Source organism: Chelonia mydas, chromosome 13 (assembly GCF_015237465.2).
Source record: "Chelonia mydas isolate rCheMyd1 chromosome 13, rCheMyd1.pri.v2, whole genome shotgun sequence".
Classification (NCBI taxonomy): domain Eukaryota; kingdom Metazoa; phylum Chordata; order Testudines; family Cheloniidae; genus Chelonia; species Chelonia mydas.
Genome location: NC_051253.2, coordinates 2,915,880 through 2,941,373, shown reverse-complemented (window position 1 = coordinate 2,941,373; position 25,494 = coordinate 2,915,880). Strand labels below are relative to the sequence as shown.

The window sequence follows — 25,494 nt, the reverse complement described above, 5'->3', positions numbered from 1 at the left end:
GGATAAATCTCTGATCCACTAAACTCACTTTCAAAGATCAATTTTATTAGAAGTCGTCTTTCCTTCCCAGACTAACTTTGGATGCATTTCCCTCAGCTGCTTTTTATCATGTCAAGCACACCCACTGAGACTAGAGTGCTGCATTAGTGCAGCTTGTCAGTGATCAAATGCAACCCTCTTACACCTGTGCGCGTCTCCTACCAAAGTCCGTGGGACTTGCTTCTGTGTACCAGAGGGCGGAATTTGACACTTCATATAAGAATGCTTAGTAGTGCATACTTATACAGCAGGTAGCAGTGCAAATACATTTTCCATCATGCAGGTCTTGTGCTTCTGAGATGCTGTCTGGCAGAACAAAACCTAACCCTTCGTATGTTGTTCTTAGATCCCATTGTGAAGGACCAGGCTCGGATGGGTTCATCCAGCATGCCAGGTGGCAGCACTCCTGTCAGCAGCGCCAGTATGATGTCAGGTCAGTTCCTTCTTGGTAAATGCTGTAAAACTTCCTGTACAATAGCTAGATGGGAGGTGAGGAAAGCAATCAGGACTAGTGAATTCTGCAGGCAGTGCCGCTAGCTGTCAGGTACAGGGTATGGCCTACGTAAGGAGGCTACAAAGGAGTTGGGGATGAAATAGGAGGAAAGATTGGGATGGCTTCACTAACTTAACCTGCCGTAGTCCCTGCTTGTTTCACAGGGAAGTGTTCTGTTGCTCTGAATGCCTTTGGGGCCGGTTTGAAAGATGTCGAGATGGGAGGATAGTAGTTATCCAGAGTCACGTGTCCGCTCCCAAAAGCAGACGTGTACAAACGTGATTCTCCCCACACCATTTGAGACCAGTGGTGATTGTTCAGAGGCCAGTGAAACCTCTTTGGTCACATCTTGTTCTTTAGAATGTAGTTGCATTTTGTTACGCTCCCACTAAAGTGGCCTCCCAAAGTAGCTGGCCTTTAGAAGCATGTTGGGTTGCCTCAGGTATGATGTGCCATCCTCGCTCTAATTCATGCTGAATTGTCTTGTTTCAGGGATCTCTTCAGTGCCAACACCTTCACCCCTTGGACCTCTAGCGGGCTCACCCGTGATTTCTGCCACCAATACTCTGGGGATGCCGGTTCCAGCTGCTGCAGGAGCTCAGCAGTAGTGATGGGTTTTGTCTCCAAATGCCTGAGCTGAGTAAGGTGGGGAAGAGGTTCCCCCTCTACCTCTCCCCAGGATGCAGCTTGCACCCGGCAGGGGAAGGGAGGGGATGGAACACTTCGGAGGCTCCGTGTCTGAACAGTTGCTTGTGGATTTATAGTAGTTCAGTCATTATATAAAAAAATTATTATAGGCTGATTTTTTTTTTCTTTTTTTTTTACTTGAACTTTTCGTAACTCAGGGGAATCCCTGAAAATACTGCAGATGGAATATTTCTCGGACAATTTTTTTCCCAAACTCCTCATCACTTGAGAACAAAGATGAACCAACTACATTTCCAGGCCGTTGTATCCTGCTGGAAATCTCTTCTCTTCACAGTCCCACCATTACTCCACCACCAGCTCACACTTTGGGGGGATTGCCTTGTGCTTTTCTCTGGAGTCTACCAGACCAAGTCTTCACAAGGCAGTGGGAGGGGAATTCTTAAAGTACCAGTCACTTTAACACCATATTCTGCATATGACTCAACTGGGGTACATTAAGGAGACAACTTCAGTTTGTAGAGATGGTAAAAACTTCTAAGAAATAAGTGCAGATAAGGCCTAAAACCCTATTCTGTCCTGTATGAATCATGTCTCCCTAGGAGCTAACCAGAGCGCTGACTCTCTCCCTTGCATGTAATTTTAGTCTTAAAGCATAAAGTTACCGATCCAGTTGACGTTCTTGCCATCTCCTGTTGAAGGTGCTCCAGTAGGGTAAGCTATAATCAGTACCTTTTCAACATAAGGTTCTTCCGGCCAATCCCTTGGCTTGGAATTCTGGAATTAATTTGTTACTGCGTATATTGTTTTTTTTAAATTGTTTATACAGATTTCAAAATGGTGGCTACTTAAAGCTGGAAAATCAGACTGCACCAAGTCACATATTGAGTCATCCCCCACCAGCCCCGCCCTCATGTGCCATGTGGTGAGAATACTGGTTACCTCACAGTCTTGTAAATATGCACGGAGAGGAGGGAGCGAGTAGACTAACTTAAACTGAAATGGTAGACCTGTAATTGTGGACAGATATTACTATTGATGACAAAGCACCCTTGTTACAGCCTTGCTACCCTTTGCTGTGTATATATACTTTGTCCTTCATATGTGAAAGATCCACTGTTGGAATTCTTTGGTGTAAATAAACATTTGGTTTTATTTATCAAGGTTAGATTTAAGTTCCCTGTGTAGAGGTCTCACTGGGTTGGTGTCGCACACTTTTACACAGGAGTGGCCTGCAGGCCTGCACGTATTGAGGGAGCTGCTTTCCTATTCATATGCACCTTTGTATGATCTGTTTTAGTGAGCAGTGCAGAGAAGCCTTATAGAAGCATCACAAGCCAAAGTATCTCCTGGGATAAGGATCTTTTGCCATAGAATTCCTTTTGTTTCTCAGCCATGCTGGGATTTGTGGTAGGGAAACAATTCCCAGCTTTTTGTGCATTGCTGTTCACTGAAATCAAACCACTTAAGCTTGTCAGGTGCTCCACTGGAGAGAGAAACTTTAAGCACAATGGCACCCATCACTTCTGGATCCTCGTTTTAATGCCATTGCATCAGCTGCTTGTTCTGGGCATTGAGTACTCTTCTAGTTCTTGCAACAAGTCCTGAAGCCTTGGCATTTCACCCCTGCTTGTTCTATAAGCATCTACCACTTTAATTTTTTGTGGGGGGTTTCAACCATTATTTCCTTAGTGCTTCAATTAATGCTGCAAAGTAAGGCAGTTGAGTGCATGGGCTGGATTAAATTGAGAGAAACTGGCCAGCATGGAACCCATAGCCCCCTTTACATTAGGATCACCTAAATGGGAGATGAATTTTTAATGCACACCAGGGTAGCTTTCTTCTCCATGATGTCATCCAGTGGAAATTTATTGTACTTAATCTTTTTATATCCTAGAACGATGTGAAAATCAGACCATGTTGACTGTTTCCTTGATGTGCAGTAGCTAAAAGCACCAAGTATGGCAAAGATATAACTTGTGGTTTGTTTGCACTAGGTTGGGAGCTACGCAGGACACTTAACCAATTTATTTTTTTGTAAATGAGGAAGGACTGTAAATCAAAATATTTGGCTCCTTCCTAGCTAAGTGAGCATCATTGTAGATAAGGCTGTATAATAAGGAAACCACAAAAAGCTGATGGTTCTCGTGCCCATTAAGCCTTGCAAAAGAAAGCAAGAAAACAAGATGAGAACGGAAGGACTCCGTTCTGGAAGTGACACAAGCTCTTTATATAAAATGCTACATCAGACTCACTGCACAAGCATGCAACTAAACAGACTGGGATAGTGTGTCCAAGTGGTGATGGGAGGGCAAGGGTTTACAGATTGTAACAACTTCTGTGTTGTAAATTACCTCATCTGTATACCTTGTATTGGAACACTTGTTTCTCAGCACTACTCGTGTCTCTGCATTGTGTTAGATGGCAGGAAATCAAATGCCAATATATTAGTCCTGTTGGCAACTAACCTTCAAGGTCTTTTTTTTAAAGGTTTTTTTATCTTGTTTGAAGTGGCCCTTTTTTTGTTGAAGTTAGACTTTCTTTTCTCTTGATTAATTGGTTGTAATTGTATTGTAATTGTTATAACTAAACCTAACCATGCTGGGAAGAAGTTGTGCCATGGAGGTCTTTAATTTTTTTTAATAAAAACATTGAAACAAAAACATCCCCACAGAGTGAGCAATACAGTAACCTGCAGCTAGTTACACATGCATACTAAATTGCTTTGATTTTACACAAATTATATTGGTGTCCTCCATAAAAGGAAATAAAGATGAAATGTAATTGTATCCATTCTAATGCTGCAGAAACTTGTGCCCTGCTCATACAGTACTTTTTTATCTTCTGTACCCATACCACTTTGCTCCTTGGTTTTTCCAGGCTCACACAAGCAAGCAGGTCCTGGCTTGTCAGAACTTGGATGGAGGCCTCCAAAAAGCATCTAGGTGCTGCAGGAAGTGGTGTTGACTTGGCGGGTGCGTTCTTTCCTCTGAGTCAGTCTCTGTGGCGATTAGGGACACACTATTGGTGGCAACACTGTCACTTGGATGAAGGATGAAAACAAATGTCCTGGTCATTTGTGGTCACTAAAAACCTTATGTTGGTCTTCAAAAGTATTAGATTTTGTGTAGGAGAGTGGGGCTAATTTGAGTAATTATATTTGCACCCAAATTGCCCCTGCAATTTGAGCTGGATTAAGGCAGAGACTCTCAAATTCTGCAGTTAGGAGTGTGTGGAGCCCTTCCTCTTAATCCATGGAATGAAACTTCAGGAACACAAGCAATGCGATGAAGGAGGATATGTAGTTAACTGAAAAGGGATCTATGTCTTGCAAAGCAAATGTTGAGCTTCTGGTGATCTGGTATTTAATTCCTGGCCTAAACTACTGCTCTGCTGCTAAATAGTTGCCACATTACAACCCAGAGGTGGATGCATTTAAATGGCAAGTGATGCAATCTCCAAGTTGTCTTTAACACCAAGAAGCCCCAGTGAGGATCAGGGCCTCATTGTGCCAGAAGCTGTACAAATACACACTGAAGAAAGTCCATACCTGCAAGAACTCCCTATCATTTTTTGTAAAGTGGTGGTAGTGGATGAGGTGCTATGTAAATGCATGATACTATTAAACTGGGCCTGAAATGTAGTGAGGAACAATGTGAGAAGGGAGGGGAAAAAATAAAGGAAATTAGAAGTAAAATAATTCCAGGGTGGCTGGCTAGCTCTACTATAATGGTCTCTCAGACAAGATCTTAGTACAACTACTTGTGATATCTGTTTTGGTACAAACGACGAGGAGTCCTTGTGGCACCTTAGAGACTAACAAATTTATTTGGGCATAAGCTTTCATGGGCTAGAACCCACTTCATCAGATGCATGGAGTGGAAAATACAGGAACAGGTATAGATACATTAAAAGATGGGAGTTGCCTTCCCAAGCGTGAGGTCAGTCTAACAAGACAATTCAATTTACAGTAGGATACCAAGGGAGGAAAAACTTTTGTAGTGGTAATGAGAGTGGCCCATTTCAAACAGTTGACAAGAAGGTATGAGTTACAGTAGGGGGAGATTAGTATGCGGGAAATTAGGTTTAGGTCTTGTAATGACCCAACCACTCCCAGTCTTTATTCAGGCCTAATGTGATGGTGTCCAGTTTGCAAATTAATTGCAGTTCTGGTTGGAGTCTGTTTTTGAAGTTTTTTTGTTGAAGAATTGCCACTTTTAGGTCCGTTATTGAGTGACCAGTCTCATTGGTGGTCAATTTGCTTATTTTCATCTTTGTTTGCACTGTAGAGAGGAGCCCTTCTGAGTGTCAGTTGATGATTTGGCTTCTGTTCTCCGTGTTTCTCTGGGTCACCCTCTGTCTCTTTCCAGGTGGCATCCATGTGGACTTTAAGGATGCCACCAACATGACTTCCACATCAAGTAAAGGGTGTCCTAAATGTGATCATCTTTGTCATCTTACCATATTTGATGCTTTAGGTTGGTTTGCTCTCCTTAGAACTTCTGATGTTGCAGAAACTCTTTCCAAGAAACTCTGAACTTTCACAGGCATTTACTTTGGAATGAAGTAATCTTATCGATTTTCTTAGATTTCCATGACTCTGCTCCATAAAGGACAGACCTGATGCTGGTGTTAAATATTTGTATTTTTGTTGGTGCCAATCTTGCCATTTTTCCAAATCTCCAAGCTTATGAAAGTTGTTTGCTTTTGATATTCATTGCTTGACATTTACCATGGTGTCACCAACATTGCACATCTCTTCCCTGGGAAGGTAAAGTGACTTACTACTTTTACTCTGATGGATGCTTTGGGGATATTAGTAGTCATATATTTTGTCTTCCTGTTAATGAACATACTACTTTTGTTGTGTGCGCCAAAAGCATGGTGTTGTCTTCCATTAAATTACGTGTTGAACTAAGCAAGACGACGTCATCACGAAAAACGTCATCCAATTGTGATCATTTGTCCATAAAATTCCTTGGTTGCCTTCTGTGGTTACTTTCCTCATGACATAGCAAATGATGAATGCAAACAATAGTGAGGACATAATACACCCTTGCCTTACTCCAGTTGTTGCTGCAAACTATTGGCTATTGTCACCATCTCTGGCTGCATGTTCAGAATTATCATATAGATCCTTTTGCATCCAATGAAGTGGGCTGTAGCCCATGAAAGCTTATGCTCTGATAAATTTGTTAGTCTCTAAGGTGCCACAAGTACTCCTGTTCTTTTTTCATATAGATCCTTAATTATTCAAATTACTTTTGCTGGTATTCCGTAGCATACATAATTTTACAAAGGCTGTTTCTGTGTGCAATCAATAAAACTTACACAAGGTGCTTGCCACTCCATACTTTGTTCTGAGACTAACAGTATGGTCTGCACATATCTCAATGAAAGAGAGGAACAAGCAGGTTAAGTTGAAGATGTATTCGCTTCTTGATACATTCCAAGATGCATTATTTCCTAGGCACTGAGTAATAATTCCTCTCCAGCTATGGCAGTTGATAAGGTCACCTTTCTTTGGCAATTTTAGTAAAAGCCTTCTTTCACTGGAATGGATTCTTTTCTTCTATCCATATTTTATCCCAAAACCCCAGGAAAGTCTGCGGGCTGTTTCAACACTTGAAGTGTCTTTCCAGTATTATCCTCTCCAGGTGCTTTGCCACTTTTAAGGTTACTGATGGCTTTTCTAACATCCACTGTAATATCTCCTAAACTGATACCAAACTTGGATAGTAGGTCTTTGTCACAAATGTCTAGTAATTTTGCTTGGTCTTGGTCTGTTTAAAACAGCCTGAAAATGTTTTTCCCATCTTTTCCTTTGTTCTTCTGCACTAGAAATCTTTTCTATTTGCATCTTTAATAGGGCTTCCACTATTGCTAAAGTTTCCTTTGATATTTGATCCTTATACAAGGTTGTAAGGTCACTCTTTGACTAGCATGGTCAGCCTCTTCACCTGTTTTATCAGTATATGCCCTTTTATCTGCTCTAGCACTCCTTTTTATCTCTCTGGCTAGAGCTCTGTCGTCGTCTTCCACTTGCTTATGTCTTCGTCTTAGCATTTGAGATTTCGCTTTAGTTTCTTTTCCATTAATCCATTCGTCCACTTTTAGATTCTGTTGCTGTTAGGACTGTCTTTGCCGTTTCTAAGTAGTACAGTCTGATGTCTTCCTGCAGAGCATCGGTCTTGATTTTCTTCAGTTGACTCTACTACAATAAACTGAAAACTGGTTTCAACAAACTGAACTGTACTTAGTGTCGGAGTCTTTTAATAGTGTGCTGTCTTCTAACCTTTTTCATCCTCTTTAACTTGAACTTGAATTTAATGATACTAAGGTTATGGCTACTGCCCCCATCTGTTCCCCTCTATGGCTGCCAACAAACTAGAATTTCTTTGAAATGCAGGTGTGATCTACCTGGTCCTTCATAGTACCCTCTGGGGTGCTGTCACTTTATGAATTTCTTTGAGGGAATATTGTTCCATCTGTCACTAGCTTGTTCAATATGAATTTCTGCTACTCATTCACCATTTCACTTCATCTCTACATCCCTGCTGTATGTGCCCATAACTTAATCTAACCCATTATTGTTACGTCCAACCTGTGTGTTTAAAATTATCCGTAACCAAGATCCCAAAACATAAGTGTCTAACACATCCTGTGACAAATCATAAAAAGCATCTTTTTCCCTTCTCTGGATGGTTGTTGGCTGGTTTGTAACATTGTTTGAGTGTTGGGCTGGAGAATTTAATGTGAAAGTGAGTGGCACTTGTTTCATTGACTGAGTTCTATAGCCTAAGTGCCTGTCCTACATCATTCACCATTAACATTGATTGGTTGGTACCAGCTTCATGTCTGTCATCTACATACCCAGAGTAAATCAACTGTCCTGACTGATTTCAAGGAGGTCAAGCTGATTGCCATATAGTGCCACTGATTTAGTTTTGTGTACGGTTCTTGCCTCCTAAAATCTGATTTTCATTACTCATCTAGCCTAGACCAAGGGATTTTTCAGGACATGGGCTTCCTTGTGTATTTGACTACCTGCCCCTCATGTTTCTTATATGAAGAGCTTTTATTCAAGCCTGCTCCACACCACAAAGGCTCCTGTAGAAAATTTTGTTTTATGCAATACGATTACTAACTCCCTAGATAACTCAATGCCTGTGGCACTATCCACTGAATGCATCCGATGAAGCGAGCTGTAGCCCACGAAAGCTTATGCTCCAATAAATTTGTTAGTCTCTAAGGTGCCACACGTCGTCCTTTTCTATCCACATGTAGACCTCCCTAGCTCTGGGACACAAGTGCTAGCTTTGTACGTGTCCCCATTCTACCACCTAGTGCAAGCGACCTCTGCATCTTTCTGGTCGTTTCCAGTCACTTCACTGGCTGGCCAGTGCGTGTTTTGCCCGGGTGCACCCTTGGTTTATCCTTTACCCAGGGCAAGTTCTCAGCGCAGAAAATTGGGCAGGGGCAGGTTGCGCTCACCAGGTTCCCCCCTCCCGCGGCTCCGCGTGCGGACGGGAGCGAGTGTGCAGGGGGAGGAGGGACAGGTTTGCACCGGTTTGCTTTGATGTCTGACGCGGTTGCACCCAGCCCCCCACGTGCGGTGCAGGAACGGCCCCGCGCCCTGCACCGATTTGCTGGCAGGGCTGGGGGCCGGGAACCGAGCGCGCCCCGGCTGGCTGCAGCTGCCGCCCCGTGCAGCAAGCGCGAGCCCGCGCACGCGCCAGGACGCTCCGGAAGCTGTGTCACGCAGAGGCGCAGGCGCAGTGGCTTCTACTGGCGTCTTCCGCCCTGGCCGTAGGACGGGAGCCCCCGGCGCAAGCGCTCGGCGCGGTGACGTAGCAGGGCGCGCGCCGCGGTGGGCGGAGCCAGCAGAGGAAGCGGAGCCGGGCCCCGCCCGCCCGGGATGCGCTTCGGCGCCCGGAGACCATGTCCCTGCTGCGCAGGCCGCCGCCGGACGGTACCGCGCCGCACGGTACGGGGGGGGCTGGGCCCCGCGCGCGCGGCCCCGGCCTGGGGGGAGGGACTCTGCAGGCCACGCCCCTCCGGAGCCCCCGTGTCCCAGCTGCCCCCGCGCTCGGGCCGGGCCCTGCCGGGGGCCGCTCGCGCCTCAGCGGCCCTTCTCCCCCGCCGCGCCTGGCGCCGCTCGGGGGCCCGGCCGTCACCCCCCTCCCCCTCCCCCTCCCCCCCCCGCACCGAGCCCGGCCTCCCCCCCACCCCCCAACCCGGCCCCTGCTGCCTCGCCCGGCCCTGGACCCGCACCCGCCCCCCGCTGCCTGTCCGGGCCCCGCGCCTAGCCTGGCCCCGGCCCCACACCCACCCCCTGCACCGAGCCGAGCCCAGCCCCGCCCCCACCCCCCAACCCGGCCCCTGCTGCCTCTCCCAGCCCGGCCCCGCACCCACCCCCCGCACCGAGCCCGGCCCCACCCCCACCCCCCAACCCGGCCCCTGCTGCCTCTCCCGGCCCTGGCCCCGCACCCACCCCGCCGCCTCTCCTGCCCCCGCACCGAGCCCCCACTGCCCGGCCCCGCACCCACCCCCTAACCCGGCCCCTGCTGCCTCGCCCGGACCTGGACCCGCACCCACCCCACCCTCCGCTGCCTGTCCGGGCCCCGCACCTAGCCCGGCCTGGCCCCGCACCCACCCCCCGCACCGAGCCCGGCCCCGCACCCACCCCGCCGCCTCTCCTGCCCCCGCACCGAGCCCCCACTGCCCGGCCCCGCACCGAGCCCGCCCCCGCTCCTAGTCCCGCCCCCGCTGCCTCGCCCGGCCCCGCACCCAGGCCCCGGCCCGGCCCCCGCTGCCTCGCCCGGCCCCGCACCCACCCCCTAACCCGGCCCGGGTTCAGACCACTGATGACACACAGGAAAGGGTTTGTTACCCTCCGAGAGTATTTATAAAAAGTAACCCGGATGGTGTAAGTGTGTGGTTTCAGTCCTGCTACCTTCGGCCATTCATCCCCCTTCCTTCCTGTTGTCTGTTACCTTTTGTTTCCCTTGAACCAGGCTCTTGGGGGCACTGTTTCTTGTGTTTGTGCACCAACTGCCACCATAGGGCCCTAATCAGGTGTGCTTCGGAAATACAAATACACCCACTCTCTTCATATTTGTGACATTGGCCCCAGTCCTGCAAATGTGCACATGCTTACCTTTAAGCACGAGTAATCCCAATGACTACTTAAAAAAAGAACAGGAGTACTTGTGGCACCTTAGAATCCATTCTGTGCATCCGATGAAGTGGGCTGTAGCCCACAAAAGCTTATGCTCTAATAAATTTGTTAGTCTCTAAGGTGCCACAAGACCTCCTGTTCTTTTTGCGGATACGGGGTACAGACTAACACGGCTGCTACTCTGAAACCAGTGACTACTTAGGGGAAAGGCAAGTCAAATAGGGCAGTCTTAGTTTTGTGTCTTGACAAGCAGAATATAATTGTTCTTCCACTGCCTGAGAGATTAACGGGCTCAGTGACTGTGGCTTGAACGTAGAGCTGGAAGTTCCATTCCCTGTGCGGCATTGGACAATTCCCTTAGAAGTCTTTGAGCCTCAACTTCCTCATCTGTAAAATGAGAGAATACTTGCTGCTATCATAGGGGTGCTGCAATCTTTACAAAGCGTTATCTAGGTGTTAAATATTTTCAGTGTGGTGCCAGTGCTTTCTGTTTCCGCATATCATTGGAATTGTAGAGTTCTCTCAGCATAATTACTGAAATCAGACACTGGTACATGTAACCATCTCCGTATAGCTCTTTAGCAGCCTAGGTGATCATCAGCATCTTTGTTTTATTTATTTATTTAGCTTTCTATTTGTACAACTGTGTAAAAGAGCACCAGTCCCAGGCTCTGAGCTCCATCTTTAGTCCTGGACATAAACAAAATCCACTTAAACCAGCCAGCTGAGCCTTATTTTATGGAGGACCTGGAATTACTTGTATAGCAAAACCTACCTCATCCCTTTGGCTGCACGTTTCTCTCAGACAAGATGGTGGTGATTGATACTTCCTAGGGACTTGAGTAGAAATGGTTGGTGGATCAATAACATGTTTGAAAACATGTGTTCTTTCCACCCCCACACAACAGGTCTCTGTTTTCACGCCAGTAAACTTTAAAAATAATTTACTGTTGGGGAGGTCAGTGCACCATATATTTTCTTTCCTGGGTGTTGCTTCCTAAATTCTTTGAGCTTTCTTTTTTATAAGTTTTCTCTCCTCCTTCCTGATTCATTCACTATGTGCAAGACCAGTGTTGACATTAAAGCTTGACTTCAGTAGGCAGTAGCTGAGTAGAAAGGAGGTAACTTCTGTTCACACACTAACACCTTGCAGAGTAACAGCCGTGTTAGTGTGTATTCGCAAAAAGAAAAGGAGTACTTGTGGCACCTTAGAGACTAACCAATTTATTTGAGCATAAGCTTGCATCCGATGAAGTGAGCTGTAGCTCACGAAAGCTTATGCTCAAATAAATTGGTTAGTCTCTAAGGTGCCACAAGTACTCCTTTTCTTTTTACTAACACCTTGGTGTGCAGCAGGGAGGAGAAAGGAAATACAGGGATAGTAGAATTACTGGGTGAGGTTTTGATAACTTTCTCTGTTTACTGGCATCAGGTGACTTGTTCGTTACAGGGGAGCTCCAGACCTATCAAAAACTAAACAGAACTGCATCTTGATTGAAAAACAAGCTGTACACAATGAGTTTTGAAAGGGATGCTGTTTAGATGGGTACCGTCCACCACTTGAGCTACTGACTTGTTTGTAGGTGTTTGCAAAGCCTGTCATCCTGTCCATTTCTCTCATTCAGACACTTCAGAACATAACGCTATAAACTGAGCACTCAGGAGCAACTCGCTCATAGCAGACAAGTGTGCAAGAGGAGTGGGGAGGAAACACACTTCTGATATCAAATATTCAAAAGGCTGCTGTATACTACAGTGGGTGAAAGTGTGGTGGGAAAACCAACAATTTTCTCCATTAGGCCAGTTTTAGTCCATTCCTTCCCTGCCCCCCCCCCAAAAATCCCATCCAGACTGACTTAGTACCAAATTAATGCAGTCCAAATCAAAAGGGCTATATAATGGATGGTAAAAAGAAAAGGAGTACTTGTGGCACCTTAGAGACTAAACCTAAGGTGCCACAAGTACTCCTTTTCTTTTTGCGAATACAGACTAACACGGCTGTTACTCTGAAACCTGTCATAATGGATGGTGAGAGTGGCGTTTAGACTGGAAGCCACACAAACATGATCTTGTTGGAAAAGCTTTTGAAGGCAGGCTAGATGTGCTCTCTCATTTTACTCACTGGAACTATGGCTCTCAACCAAAACCTTCAGACGTACTGAAGGATTTTGCTGCCAAAGGGTATGGAAATCAGCTGGTTCTCAGCTGCCTTTTTGTTTTTCCCCACGTAGAGCACAGTGCTGGCAAGTAACCCTCTGCAAATATGGCCACGCTGGAATCTGCTCTAAGGAAATATTTCTGTATCCTGTATAATGCCTTTAATCTGTTAATAAGCAGTTCACTACGTGCATTGTGTGTGTCATTCTTTTCCCCACCTAATGTCCCTAAAAATCAAATGTCCTATAAAGGCATCATGGTATATTTGCTTGATAGTACTTAGCCCTGACATATCACTTTACAAATATTAATTGACAAATCCTCCCCACGCTCTGGAGGGGTGGGTCGGTGTGATCTGTATGGAAAGTGAGTATAATTCTAATGTGAATACTCCTGTGCACATATGGCAGCATTGGGGAAATGTTCAGTTACGTGATATTCCTCGGTACTGATTTGGGGTAAGCTCAGCTCAACAATACTAGAGTCTAGCTGCCAGACAGTAGGAACGCAGAGTACCCATCTTATGAAACCCTCAACACCTCAGCTGGAAGGTGAGCCATCCCAGCACTGGATGCAAAGTGGCTTTGAATAGTAACTACTGGGTCAGGTGCAGTGGCAGTTCTGTTGAGGTCGTATTGGAATTGAAGGACAAGGGATCCTGTAGAACATTAGTGATTGCTTCTCTGACACTTCGGAATTCCTATGTCATCTGAAGAACAGTAGCGTATATTCCAGTGAGATCTCACAGGGTGTGAAGGAACTGCAGAGCTGGTAGCAGGGTAGCGGAGTTGGCACTGTAAGTGGTGAAAGTGCCATTGTTGTGCTTGGCCTTTGGTGAAGATTCTTGGTATCCATTGATGATAGGTCACATATAATCTGCCCTTGCAGGGGAAGCAGAGTGAATGATCTCCTGTGCCTCTCCCATCTCTAGCCGGGGTGACACAAGATGTTTTTTCGATCAATTTTTTTACATGGTCTTTGCATCTGTGAGCACGTACCTTCTTTTTGCATGCTGGACAATAGCTGTAACCCTGACACTTTATTTTTTGTTCCTCTTGCAGAGTATAATTCTAAGAAGAAAAGGAAAGTAGCGGAGATTTATCAGGCCCTGAACAGCGATCCCATTGATGTGGCTGCACTCAGACGAATGGCAATCAGTGAAGGGGGTCTCCTGACAGATGAGATTCGTTGCAAAGTATGGCCAAAGCTTCTCAATGTGAAGACAGATGATCTGCCTCCTGCTCCAGGTACAGAGAAGCCCTTTCTTTGCTACTTTGGGAAAAACTCTAGTGATCTTTGTACATACTTGGGGCTTGAATTGTGCTGTTTTTAACTTGCGTTTTCTTCATGTAAATTGAGATGCCTTTTCCATTGCGCTTGCTTGAGAATCATACTTGTGGCGCGGAATGATTCCCGTGGTTTCACCTGCGTTACATATTTAATTATATGAATAGAAGATCCAGGAACGAGCTGAATTTTTTATTTTTCCATTGCACTGTAAGAGCCCTTTTACGGTTTGGCCACATTGATTGAAGTAAGCGTGTTTGGAACACAGCTGATGTGGTCTGGTGTAATTAGCTTGCAAAATGCACGTTAAACCAGTAGCAAAAAGCTGCAATGTTGCAAACATATCTAGTTTAATTACCTTTATCGTGAATGGGAGCTTGGCTTTATTGAATACTAAATGGAGGTTCCTGTCCTAGGCATGGGTGAATCAGTGGCCAAATTTCTGTAAATTGAAGCTTGTACATAGTGTAAGTCACATCTGAGCCAGGGAAAATTTGCTTTCTAGTGACACGCAGACCTGGAGGAGTTCCATATGCAGTGGTTTTTGCTTCCACAGCCCCCAGAGTGTAAGATGGGTTTTTGTGAGCGGAAATATCTGTTCAAAAGTGTGCATTCCTGGTTGCCCTTGAGTAGCTACGGTTGAATTAAAAATGCAGAGCTTCAGGAGACTGGGGACTAATGTTCAGCTCCACACAGCTGCGTGCATGGCTTATGGCATGCTAATGATTTCTTCCACTTACGGTGTTTTAAATATCTTAGCTACCCATGCTTAATTTCACTCAATTTCTATTTATTAAACTGTGTGGTGTTGCCTCTACCCCTATGTAATGTCTTAGAGCTATATTCTGCCTTACTCCAGTGGCATGGTGATGGGGCAAAGACTTATGCCGAAGTACAAAGAAAGATGATGATGTAAGGATCTTAAAATGATGTTTGTACCAAGGAGATTAGTGCCCTGATTTCTGGCACTGAAATGTCATAAATTGGTATTGACAGTGCCAGAATGTATAGCAGTACTGGACTCATGTGTAACAAGTGAAAATGGGGATCTAAAATTGAGGACTTGAACAGTTTGGAGCCTAGATTTCATGTCCTTGACTTGTGCAGGGTCCTTCTCTGAACCAGCTCCCGCTAATGCTCTCTGTATGCTACTCAGTGACCTGGGTGGGTTTGTAATGCTCTTCTTTCTCCATCAGGAAAGGAGCTGCGAGAGGACAATGAAGACTACCAGCAGGTGTTACTGGATGTGAGGCGATCCCTGCGCCGCTTCCCACCTGGTGAGATGGTCTTCCTGTTTATAGCAGGGAAGCTCCATGCGCACCAGGAGCTCCCTGTCCCCACACCTCCGTGTGATGCATGTCACTTCTGGGGCCAGAGTAGATCTGCAGGAGCAACACTCCAGGGGCCCATTGAAGTGGAGTCTTCTGGAAAGGCCTTTTCAATCTGTTTGCCGCAACACCCATTTCAGATATGGCTGCAGGCTTCCTCAGGCTTTTCCTTGCACTGCAGCTGTTTGTCAGCATGTTCTTTCCACACTAAATTCTCGCCCTTAACTTGCTGACTCATTCAGCCAGCCCATCTGGTACAGTGATAACTCACCCTATATCTAGAGAGGCCTGACTCAGATATAACCATCCCTGGCCATTCTGCTATTGTTCATAGGATGCGACAGAGTCGTGTACGATGATTGAGGGGTTTACCATTTTCCTACATGTATCTTGGGCTGAAACATATCTGGGTTTGGAGCCTGAGTTCACTAATGATTTATGTGGATTTTGTTTTTTTTTTAATCATTGCTAAAGCGTGTTCCTTCCAGTGACTGTCATGCACCAACCTATCCAACTCTCAACATTTAATAACAAAATCTTCTTGCTTTTGCTTAGTTCATATGGTTGGTTGGTGGTTGGTGCTCTTTATAGACCCTTTTGTACTAGCAGTTACCTGAGCAGCTGTTTGTTGCTCCTGGGCAGAAACTGCTTTTCATTGCCTGCTTTTTTTCTTTGTCTAAACAGTTAGTATATTCAGATCATCAGTATATTGTGGATACCATGCAGATCCCTGTTGCTCAAGGTTCTGCTAACACCATATTCCTTTTGAATGGCCATATTCGGACAATGCTTAGAATTCATAATAGACCAAAAAAAAGGAGATCTTTGTCTTGTCAAAACCTTGCTTGGGATTTTGTGAAGCTTGTTCTGCTGTGGGGCACTGTATCTGCTTATACGGGTCCTGGCAAAAGGTGGATACAGTTTTCTCTACACATGGCGTTCTGTTCCAAAGATGCTTTCTGTCAGTGGGCAGAACCCTGTGTATAGGTGGGCAGTGCGATCACTTCTATGAGCTTTGCAAACTCAGCATAGTTTCCATGAAAGTGGATTAGTTTAATTCAGACTTCTGGAATATTAAAAATAATTAAAATCCTCAGCATATACAAGCATGGAGTGTAATTTAGCCTTCAAGATGTTTCACAAACACTAGTATATCCTCCCCATCCTTGCAAAGCAAATATTAATATTCCCATTTTACAGATGGCGAAACTGCAGCACAAAGGGATAAGCAACTTGCCAAAGGCCATTGGGGAAGTTGCCAGAACCAGGATTAGAACCCAGGAGTTGCTAGTTTCTAGTCCCATGCTCAGGCCACGGCACCATGCCCCACACTCAGATAGGGTTGGTTGACAGTTGTCAGGAGATTGAGATTGTGGTTGTCGCTGCATGGTAGAGCTGATTAGACTGCTCCTGGGATTCTGTGGGTGACTGACACAGTACATGGCAGGTACCTTGTCAGGTCTCTGACTCAGCCTTGCACTAGGCCCATCTGCTGCTGTCCCCACAGGGATGCCAGATGAGCAGAGGGAAGGGCTCCAGGAAGAACTGATCGACATCATCCTGCAGGTTTTACAGCGCAACCCCCAGCTGCACTACTACCAGGGCTATCATGACATTGTGGTCACTTTTCTGCTGGTCGTGGGGGAGAGACTGGCGACTGCTCTTGTGGAAAAGCTTTCGACCCACCACCTCAGGTACTTCAGCTGGGCACGTGTGGCACGTCTCCTGCCGAGTGGGGTGACGAGGAGCTTCCTGCCCACCTTCCCTGTCAGAAGCCCCATGTTGTGGAGAAGCCTTACCTGCCATTCACATAGGGAAGAGTCTGGAAATGTAGGGAAAACAAAAAAGCCCCATAAGCCCGAAAAGCAAAGCATGAACAGTCTGGCTGCTTTCAGCCGACAGTGCTAACAAGGCCAGGGGTGCTATGAAACTGCTGTGGTAATGACGTGAATAGCAAATGACTTCACAGAGAGCCATGCTGAGGGGAAAGCTGAAGTGAGGGCTGGTTGTTCTATTGTGGAATGCACTGCCTCTGTACATTAAAAACCCACTTCATAGCCCCACCTGTGACCGCCTGTTCCATTCTCACTTCCATGGCTTCCCCCAGGGTGGCCTAGGACAATGGCTCACTTTTCACGCAATGCAGTAGGCTGTCCTGGACCTGGTCAGCAGTGAGCACGGTCAGGTACCGTGGGAGAATCTGAGTGAGTTGTGTGTGTCAGCCAGGCTGGAAGTCGGCCTCTGGACTGGTTCTGAAGGGAGTCTTCTTCCGTCCCCCATTGGGGAGCTGTTGGCTACAACCCTTGGCACTGGGAAGGCATTAGGATTGTGCTCACATTATTTTCCTAACTCTGGGCCTGTCTGCACTCAGGCGTGCACGGACATAGCAAAAGGTGTGAATAAAATCAGTGCTGTAATTTCAGTGCAAGGTTATGTGTAGACCCACTGTTAGTTCTTACTGCTAGTGGTAGGTGGCTGTTGCAGGGAAGAGGGTGTGCTAGGGCAGAGTCCCTGGCTCTTTTCTGACTCCTTGTTGTGAGACTGGACCTCTGGAAGGGGTGGAATGCAACAGGGTCAGCGCTCTGAGATGCAGTTGTAGGGACAGCCCCACCCCAGGGGTCAACTGGGTTGCAAGTGTGTCTTCACTACTGATTGGCTCTGTGTGTTGTGCACTCGCCGTGGTGAATGGGACCGGAATGACACTGTAGCCTGATGGAGCTTTTGTTTGTCTCATGACAGGGATTTTATGGACCCAACTATGGACAACACCAAGCACATTTTAAATTACCTGATGCCCATTATAGACCAGGTGAACCCTGAACTCCATGACTTCATGCAAAGGTATGTCAGGGTTCACCAATACTTTCCCTTTCTCACGGGGCTCAGCAGCAGCTCCCAGCCAAGCCCTGCCGTTCTCATGGTGTTATTCCAAGGCACTGTGTGACTCAGCTGGGTCAGGGCCTGCACAGCACAGCGGTGCTTTCCTCAAAATGGAGCTGTGGCCCCACCACTGATAAATGGGGAAACCCCTGTGGCCCTTGGTTTTCCGGCAGCCCCGCTGCCCCTTGTTTTTGAAGCCGTTACACTGCGTCTTGAGGACTGGTTCATACTGTGGCATCACCACCCTGGCTCCTTGTCATCTGTGCTTGCATGACAAAATGATTAGCAGCTGGTGTGGGACCCAATTCTAATTAGTCAGTTCTGATTGCCTCGTTTGTATAGTTTTGTGGGCGTGAGACATCTCCTCTGGGGGCCTTCTGCAGTTTATCATTGGCCCTGAGGATAATTGGGGCCTCTTTCAAAAATGGCGGTGGGTTGAAATCAGGGAAAGGGGGGACCTGTCCAGAGAAAAGCAGAAGTGGCAAACTTCTGTTCAGAGTCCCTTGCCCCCTAGACCCACGGCTGCGCTGTCCACTGTGCAAGCAATATGTCTGTAGTGCTGAGGCTGACGGCCGACTCCCAGAGGCTGGTAACTCTTCAGAGTGGGGAGCCCGGCTGGAGGGTTTGTAGCTCATACCGTGCAGTGTGCTATACACGAGTGCAGCACACATCACTCTCTTTAAAACGCTTCTGAAGAGAGACTCCAGGGTCAAACTCCCGACCTTTGTGATTGAACTGTCCCCTCTCTGAATGAACCGCTTCCATGCGGTGGTGATCTGGGAACTGAGGGAATCCTCGGATACATGTGATGTTCCAAGATGCACCTGAGTGTATATGGTGCAGTAACTGGGCGTTTCCATGGTGGTAGCATCTGTCTGTCAGAGGGAGGGAGGCACAGTTACAGTGGTGGGCTGGGCCCTAATCTCCCATCACTAGTGGTCAATGGCCCATCCCTTACCAGAAATGGAGGAACCCCTGCCATTAAGGGATTACCAGAAGGTACTTTTATCCACACTGGAGAGGTGTGGCAGAGGAGATTCTGGTAGCAGATGAGCTGTCTCATTGGGTGTTTTCTGTTTGCACAGTGCTGAAGTGGGGACCATCTTTGCACTCAGTTGGCTCATAACCTGGTTTGGGCATGTCCTGGCTGACTTCCGACACGTGGTGCGATTGTATGACTTCTTCCTGGCATGCCACCCGCTGATGCCCATTTACTTTGCTGCTGTGGTAGGTATCAGCTGTTGTGACTTTGTAAGTGAATGAAACCATTGTGTACCATTAACAGTTACACAGATGGGGCTAGTGAATTCAGCATTGGTTTCTAACCCTGTTCCATCTAGAATGTCAGGTGTACCTAAGGCCCTTTCCAAGGAAATGGGGTTTAGTGAGTTCAGTGTGTTTTTAGTGAAGAACATCACATGTCTCTCTTTGCCCACTGCCCTGATCTCTGAACCCTGGGAGTAGAATCCCAGCTGTATGCACCTTCCTGCTATTCCCGTACAGGGCAGTCGTCATGGCTGCACTGTGTGGCCAAGAGGGAAGCAGGATATACAACACGCTTGAGCCTTTTGTTTCATACTACAGAAATGAGTGAATGTGTTGGGCAGACCCTGGGTTCAATACTGACTGGAATTCTTTTTCTTGGCATTGCCGCTGCAATTTGAGATGGAGACTTACCAAGGCATTATTTACAGTAAGGGCTTGGTTGCAAGCAGGTTTCTGATTTGTGTCCATGTGCCATTTATCTGAGTGCCACCTAAACAAATGTCGCTTCCAAAGCAGTTTCACCCCAGGGTGCCTTGTTCAGATACTGACTGGGCCTGGCTCAGGAGTCTTGGACTGCTCTCAAAGCCACAGCACCTCCGGCAGGAGCTTTTCATGGCTTCAGAGCAGCTAGGGGAACTTACTGTGTCTCCTCACTCAAGAATGTGATGTTCTAATATGCGCCTTCAGGCTGGATCAAGGAATTCATTAGAATTGAGGGGTGGAGGGACCCTTTTCATGGCAGGCCAAGTTCCTTCCAGGCCGTAGAAGTGAATGAAAGGGGTAGTAGTAGTAGGAGTAGTGAATGAAAACAGAAAGGACACCAGCCTACCCCAGAGCACTGAGCTGCTGCTTCCTTCCCTTTGCAGATCGTGTTGTATCGGGAGCAGGAGGTTCTGGACTGCGAATGCGACATGGCTTCCGTCCACCATCTCTTGTCCCAGATCCCGCAGGACCTTCCTTACGAGACCCTGATTAGCAGAGCTGGGGATCTCTTTGTCCAGTTTCCTCCATCAGAGCTTGCCAGGAAGGCAGCACAGCAGCGTGTTGAGAGGTGAGTGCTGGACGGTGTGCATTTTTGCTGTGCGACTCCCAGCACGCAGCATTGGCGCAGTTCAGGAGGGAAGCCCAGTGTCCATCTCCGAAAGTGCTCGCAGGAATGGAGTATGACTAGGATCAGATCATGTGCTTTAAATCCTCGTGCTTCCTACCTGGGCAGGCAGAATGTTCCATTTCACCTAGTCACAGCTCTTTAAAAGAAGGCCAAGCCATACAGATTGGGTCATTCCATCAGGCTCTGCCTTTTCCTTTTCTGCACAAACTCTGTGACAGCGTCCTCACTCCCTTGGGACTTCCCTTATGCTGCCCCCTCCCTGCTGGATCCATTCCTTCTGTGGGCTGGGATTCCTCATCTCTGGGTCCAAAAGCCAAAGCGCCTCTCTGCCATTTGGTCCCCACACAGGTCTAAACCCCGTAGCACTTGGTCGGGTTAACGGGCAGAGCTTTGTTCAGCTTTCAGTGTGGTATTAAGATGATCCACTGTGTGTTGGACGGACTGTTCTTGGGGCTGGTGGATAGAACACCAGCAGAACAGTACTTAGGGACTGTCTAACATCAGAACGGCCAGAGTGGGTCAGACCAAAGCTCCATCTAACCCAGTCTCCTGTCTTCCGACGGTGGCCAATGCCAGGTGCCCCAGAGGGTCATCATCAAGCAATCCATCCCCTGTTGCCCATTCCCAGCTTCCGGCAAACAGAGGTTAGGGACACCATCCCTGCCCATCCTGGCTCATAGCCATTGATGGACCTCTCCTCCATGAACTATTTTAAAGTGTTAGCAATGCTCTGTTAATGCCTAATCAAACCAGCAAAGCTGAAAGGGCCTCACTACTCCAGAGTGCTGCTTTTCCATGCCAAGGGTCTCTTTCAGGTTCTCCTTAGAATACCGGTCTCCATCTTTTGCAGTCACTCGCCCTCTGGCTTTGTCCCTCTGGCTTTGGCAGTATCTTATGGAGCAGGTGTTTCTACCAACATTTCTCTTTGCACTTCAGTTAGTTGCTTTCAGGACAGTGTAGGTCCGCAGTCCCCTGCTCCTTCATCGCTCTCATTCAGCCAGCAGGGTGGAGTATATTGAGGAAGCTCATCCTGCTCAGAGCAGCTTTCTGTGGGCTAAGGGTGTCTGGGTGCAGAAGGACCCCTTCAGCTCCTTTTCTTTTTATTTCGGTCTCTTTCACTTGCAGGACCGCTGCGTCCACCTTTAAAGACTTTGAGTTGGCTTCAGCCCAGCAGAGACCAGACGCTGTGCTGCGACAGCGCTTCAGGGACCGGCTCCGAGTGGAGGAACGGACAAAATCCTTCTTGACAAAACCAAGGACCAACCGCTTTGTCAAGCTGGCAGTGATGGGGCTGACGGTGGCACTGGGGGCAGCTGCTCTTGCCGTGGTGAAGAGTGCACTAGAATGGGCACCCAAGTTTGAACTGCAGATTTTCCCCTGATGGAGGGAGAATGGTGCCCTGCCACTTTAAAGATCACGTCCTGCCGTAGCAGGAGAGGACGGTGTTTCCTTTATTGAAAGGATTGTCTAAAAATGACTGGTGTAGAGAGTTTTCTAGTCCTGCTGCCCTCCATAACACAACTTGCCTTTGTCTCCGAGTCGGGGGGGGGACTGGCCCAGCAGCAGTGCTCACCATGTGAGGATGCTCACCTTGTTCTCGCCTCCCTGAGCAGCAAGGAAACGCCTCCTCTCTTACTCTGAGGAATTAGAAGCTAACACTTCCTGAGCTGGCAATGCCTGGAACAGCCTGGCTGGTCAGGTTTCACACACACTGACTGGACACCTGCAGAGTCTCCCCAGAGTGTAATGGGAAAGGAAACAACTAAATATTTTCAGGTAGATGAGTGGTCACATCTGCACTGGCAATCAGTCTGGGAACTCAGTGGGTTGGGGGAGGTTAGGCTCCTGACGAATGGTGTAAGTAGCTTTCTGGTTCCCAGGGCATCCCTTTTTGGCCTCCCCAGAGCACTCCGCTGTCTAAAGAGTCGTGGACTTATCAACACTCTGATCTTTTTCTTGCTCTGCAGGCAACGTTTTAGTAGAGCAGACCCGTTTCGCAAATTCCTGTCATGGGAATAGACCCCCTAGACCAACATTAGGGTTCAAGGTTGTCACCACTGTCTAACAGCATGAGTTACATTAATGTCCTAATCTCCCCAGTCTAGTATGTTTACAGGAGGGAACATCCACGGGCTTTTTCTGGTCTGCTGGAGAGAGGTCACCTCTCAGCCAGCCACACCAAATTGACTGGTAATAAGCGTAGTTAGTTCTTTCAGTTCAGCAAGATGAGACAGGGCTGAGTGTGAATTATTTGCCTCAGGTGAGAACAGTTACTTGCCTGGCCACACCAGCTAGTGTTACTACACCGAGAGAAGCCATTTCAATTGCTAACTTTTAAACACAGCCTTTAAACTAAAAGATTCTTTCCACAGTAGCTTGCAGCAGGACAGAAGCCATTGCCACTGGAAGCCCCTTTAAAATCTCTCCAACTAACTGTTCAGACTTTCACATCAACCCTTAAAATGCTGCAGGTGAGTGACTTTTCCAGAAATTGACCCCAGGTGCTTACAGCCCAGCTGCTCACCAGATCTGCCGCCAGCTTCTCCTCCTCCCAACCCCAAAACCTCCAAGCACCTAGTACTGTCTAACTTAAACTAAGCCAATAGACACTGCACATCTCTACCTCCTCCTCCATTGCTGCTAACCTCTCCCACAAGTGCCCTTACCCTGCCCCACAGCTTCCGAGGTGACTGACTGTCCCCCACTGCATCCCACCTAATGCCGTCTGCCCCTGTTTCCAGCAGTTACACACATGGAAATTAGGTGTTGGTTGAAGAGTTAAGGAAATCTGAATATACTAGAAGCTTTGTGCCCTGCAGTAATCTAGAGCCTTTTATTAGTTCTTAATACAGTCAGTTTTATATCTGAGTGACTCTGACTGTGCCCTCAGTCCTGAAGGCACCATGCCATTCAGAACTGCAGCGTAAGGAAGTAATAGTACCTAGATAGCATAGCAGTGTGCACCTTATACAAGCATAACTTTATCGGATCGGAGCAGGGCTCTGAGCAAAAAAATTGCCCTTTGCTCCTGCAGTTGCTGATGTTTGTGGTATGTTTTGATTCAACAAACAAAAACAAAACAGCAAGGAGGAAATTTGCACAATTCCCCTTTCTGTTGTTGGCCCTTCTTTGTGGGCACCTTGCTTTCTAGTGACATCTGGCTAGTCAATGATCAGGTTGTTTCCACTCAAGCAATCACTCCTCCCCTTTGCTGGCATGTCTTCTAACATGCTGCAGGTTTAAAAAGTATTGTCAATTTCTGGCTGCATGGGAGTGGGCTGCCCAACCAATGGGAAGTTGCTGGTGACATCCTCTGCAATAAATGGAGTTGCGGGTATGGGAAGAGCTGTTAAATGAAGCACTTTATTAAAAAAAATAAAATAAAAAAAATCCACTCCTAGAAGAGGAGGGCGCTCTCCCCTGGGGGTTATTTTCTCTCATGGTTTACCTTCCTTGCCTAAATACAAACCCAGGACCCTGGTTCCATCAGGGGCACCTTGGATGCTTGTAGTTGATCTCATTGAAACAGAAGATACCTTCCTGTATAGCTACCAAGAGAGATGAGCCCTTCTGCAGCATTTGGCCTGTGTTTAACTTGGTGTGCTTTGTGATAGGCCCAGGCCGGGAATTAAGAAGAGAGGGAGTGTGTGGGAGGATTTTTCCAAAGCACTGAGGTGAGTTGGGAGTATAAGTCCCATTCAGTGGGGTTTATGCTCCTAATTCAGGGGCTTCTGCAAATCCTGCCTGACCTGTACAATTAAAATACAGTGGGGGGGATGTGGCCTTTTCTGTTGTGTAAAGGCAGCCGGAAAGGAGTTCCCTCCCCCATCTGAAAATCTGTCTGCTGTTTTTTTTGTTTGTTTTTTAAACATTAGAAATTCAGGTCTTGTCTCACCTGCTTTGCTTATCAGATGCTGGGCAACTAGAGAGCTGGTAGGATTGATATCACAAGTATCAAGGAGCAAATAATGAGTAGTTGAGAGTTATAGTCGACTTTTAACATTGTTTTTCCTGTTAACACCTCTAGCTCCAGCACCAGACACAGTTGGCAGGAAAGATCTTTGTTAAAGGTTGAAACCCTGTATCCATACTTCAGTTAACAGGATACGAGAGTGCCTGTTCCAGCTCTCTGGTCCTCCAGCACACGCAGGGAAGAGGAGACTTGATCTTACTGACTCCTGAGGGAAAAACACAAACATCCCTGCTTGCCTTCCATATGCCTAGTAAAGCAACAGAAGGTGCCATTGCAGGGACCTCCTGTGGCACTGAGTGTGGTGTGCGTACTGTGTGATTTCCCCTTGCATGTACAGATCAAAAGGCCTAGCAGGTAACCTGGAGATGCTGCTAGAAACCAGTACAGCTTGGGGATTTAGTCAAACACCTCCCACACCTAAGCGCGAACCCCTGGCTTACACGCTCAGAGCGGTTTCCAGCCCATGTGTAAGCTCATTCCCGCCTGGAGGGGTTGAGGGTCCCTGGACTGCACGCAGGCTCTCCAGGAACGTACCAGTTTCATTCTCTTTTTACACCTTCACGGAGGAGGCCGGGATGGCCCCTCCTGAAAGACACTGTTTTCTTCAGGTGGTTTATGCTGTACAAAGACTTGTATACATGTGTAAATGCTGTTTTGTACAGAACTGTGTAAAATAAACAGCAATACCCGGTTACCACATACCTTCCCCAGTGTGAGTGCGCCTCGGGGCTAGTAGATCTGTCTGCCCAGGCACGTGGCTTGCAGCTTGTGAGGTGCAAAATTGGTTTTTCTGTCTCCCCCTGAGCCTGGAGCTGGCCTTGCTCTGCAGTGAGTGAGTCACCCAGTGATTCTGTTTCCAGCTCTGCCACCAACTCGGGTGTGTCGCTGCTCAAGGAACGTCATTGTTTCTAGTTCCCTATTTGCTACAGGTTCACTTCTGAACTGAGGAAGGGGAAAGGACGAGAGAACAGGAGGGTGAGCAGGGAGAAGCTGAAATGTACTTAGTGCCATGGCCAGAGATGCTGGTCATGTTGCCCAGGTCACTCTTAGCCACCTCGAAAGGAGGCTGTGGCACCCATCCAGTCCTTTGGGCAGCTCACTCATTGACCCCAGCCCGGAGGCACCATCTGCAGC

The 25,494-nt window shown here is 47.3% G+C and overlaps 2 protein-coding genes across 10 annotated transcripts in view; both read left to right on the top strand.

Annotated features, from left to right (window-relative positions):
- CSNK2A1 (casein kinase 2 alpha 1) overlaps positions 1 to 2,340 on the top strand; it is a 34,478-nt gene extending 32,138 nt beyond the window's left edge. For all 5 annotated transcript variants that reach the window (XM_037915627.2, XM_043527543.1, XM_037915626.2 and 2 more), the window contains 2 exons: positions 386 to 472; positions 1,025 to 2,340. In XM_037915627.2, the coding sequence (XP_037771555.1) occupies positions 386 to 472; positions 1,025 to 1,140 (203 nt within the window). In that variant the 3' untranslated portion in view covers positions 1,141 to 2,340. The remainder of the gene's footprint in view (positions 1 to 385; positions 473 to 1,024) is intronic.
- Positions 2,341 to 8,747: 6,407 nt separating this feature from the next.
- On the top strand, positions 8,748 to 25,061 carry TBC1D20 (TBC1 domain family member 20). 5 transcript variants are annotated; one of them, XM_037915282.2, is made up of 8 exons: positions 8,748 to 9,164; positions 13,577 to 13,762; positions 14,999 to 15,079; positions 16,638 to 16,824; positions 17,870 to 17,971; positions 19,096 to 19,237; positions 20,143 to 20,327; positions 21,513 to 25,061. In XM_037915282.2, exons 1-8 carry the CDS (start codon positions 9,119 to 9,121, stop codon positions 21,766 to 21,768), a joined length of 1,185 nt encoding a protein of 394 aa, XP_037771210.1. In that variant the 5' UTR covers positions 8,748 to 9,118; the 3' UTR covers positions 21,769 to 25,061. The 5 variants fall into 5 exon arrangements, 3 of the variants coding, with proteins under 3 accessions (XP_037771210.1, XP_043383476.1, XP_043383475.1); XM_043527541.1 differs by having other exon boundaries at positions 9,009 to 9,164; positions 16,614 to 16,824; XR_006285617.1 differs by lacking the exon at positions 8,748 to 9,164 and having other exon boundaries at positions 13,510 to 13,762; positions 21,513 to 22,163; positions 24,415 to 25,061.
- Positions 25,062 to 25,494: the final 433 nt, after the last annotated feature.

Excerpts from the sequence above, each read along its gene's own strand:
- TBC1D20 (XM_043527541.1), top strand. The coding sequence starts at position 9,119 with ATGTCCCTGCTGCGCAGGCCGCCGCCGGACGGTACCGCGCCGCACG. Across the intron at positions 16,825-17,869 it reads CTTTCGACCCACCACCTCAG|GGATTTTATGGACCCAACTA; the intron begins GTACTTCAGCTG and ends GTCTCATGACAG. Across the intron at positions 17,972-19,095 it reads CTCCATGACTTCATGCAAAG|TGCTGAAGTGGGGACCATCT; the intron begins GTATGTCAGGGT and ends CTGTTTGCACAG.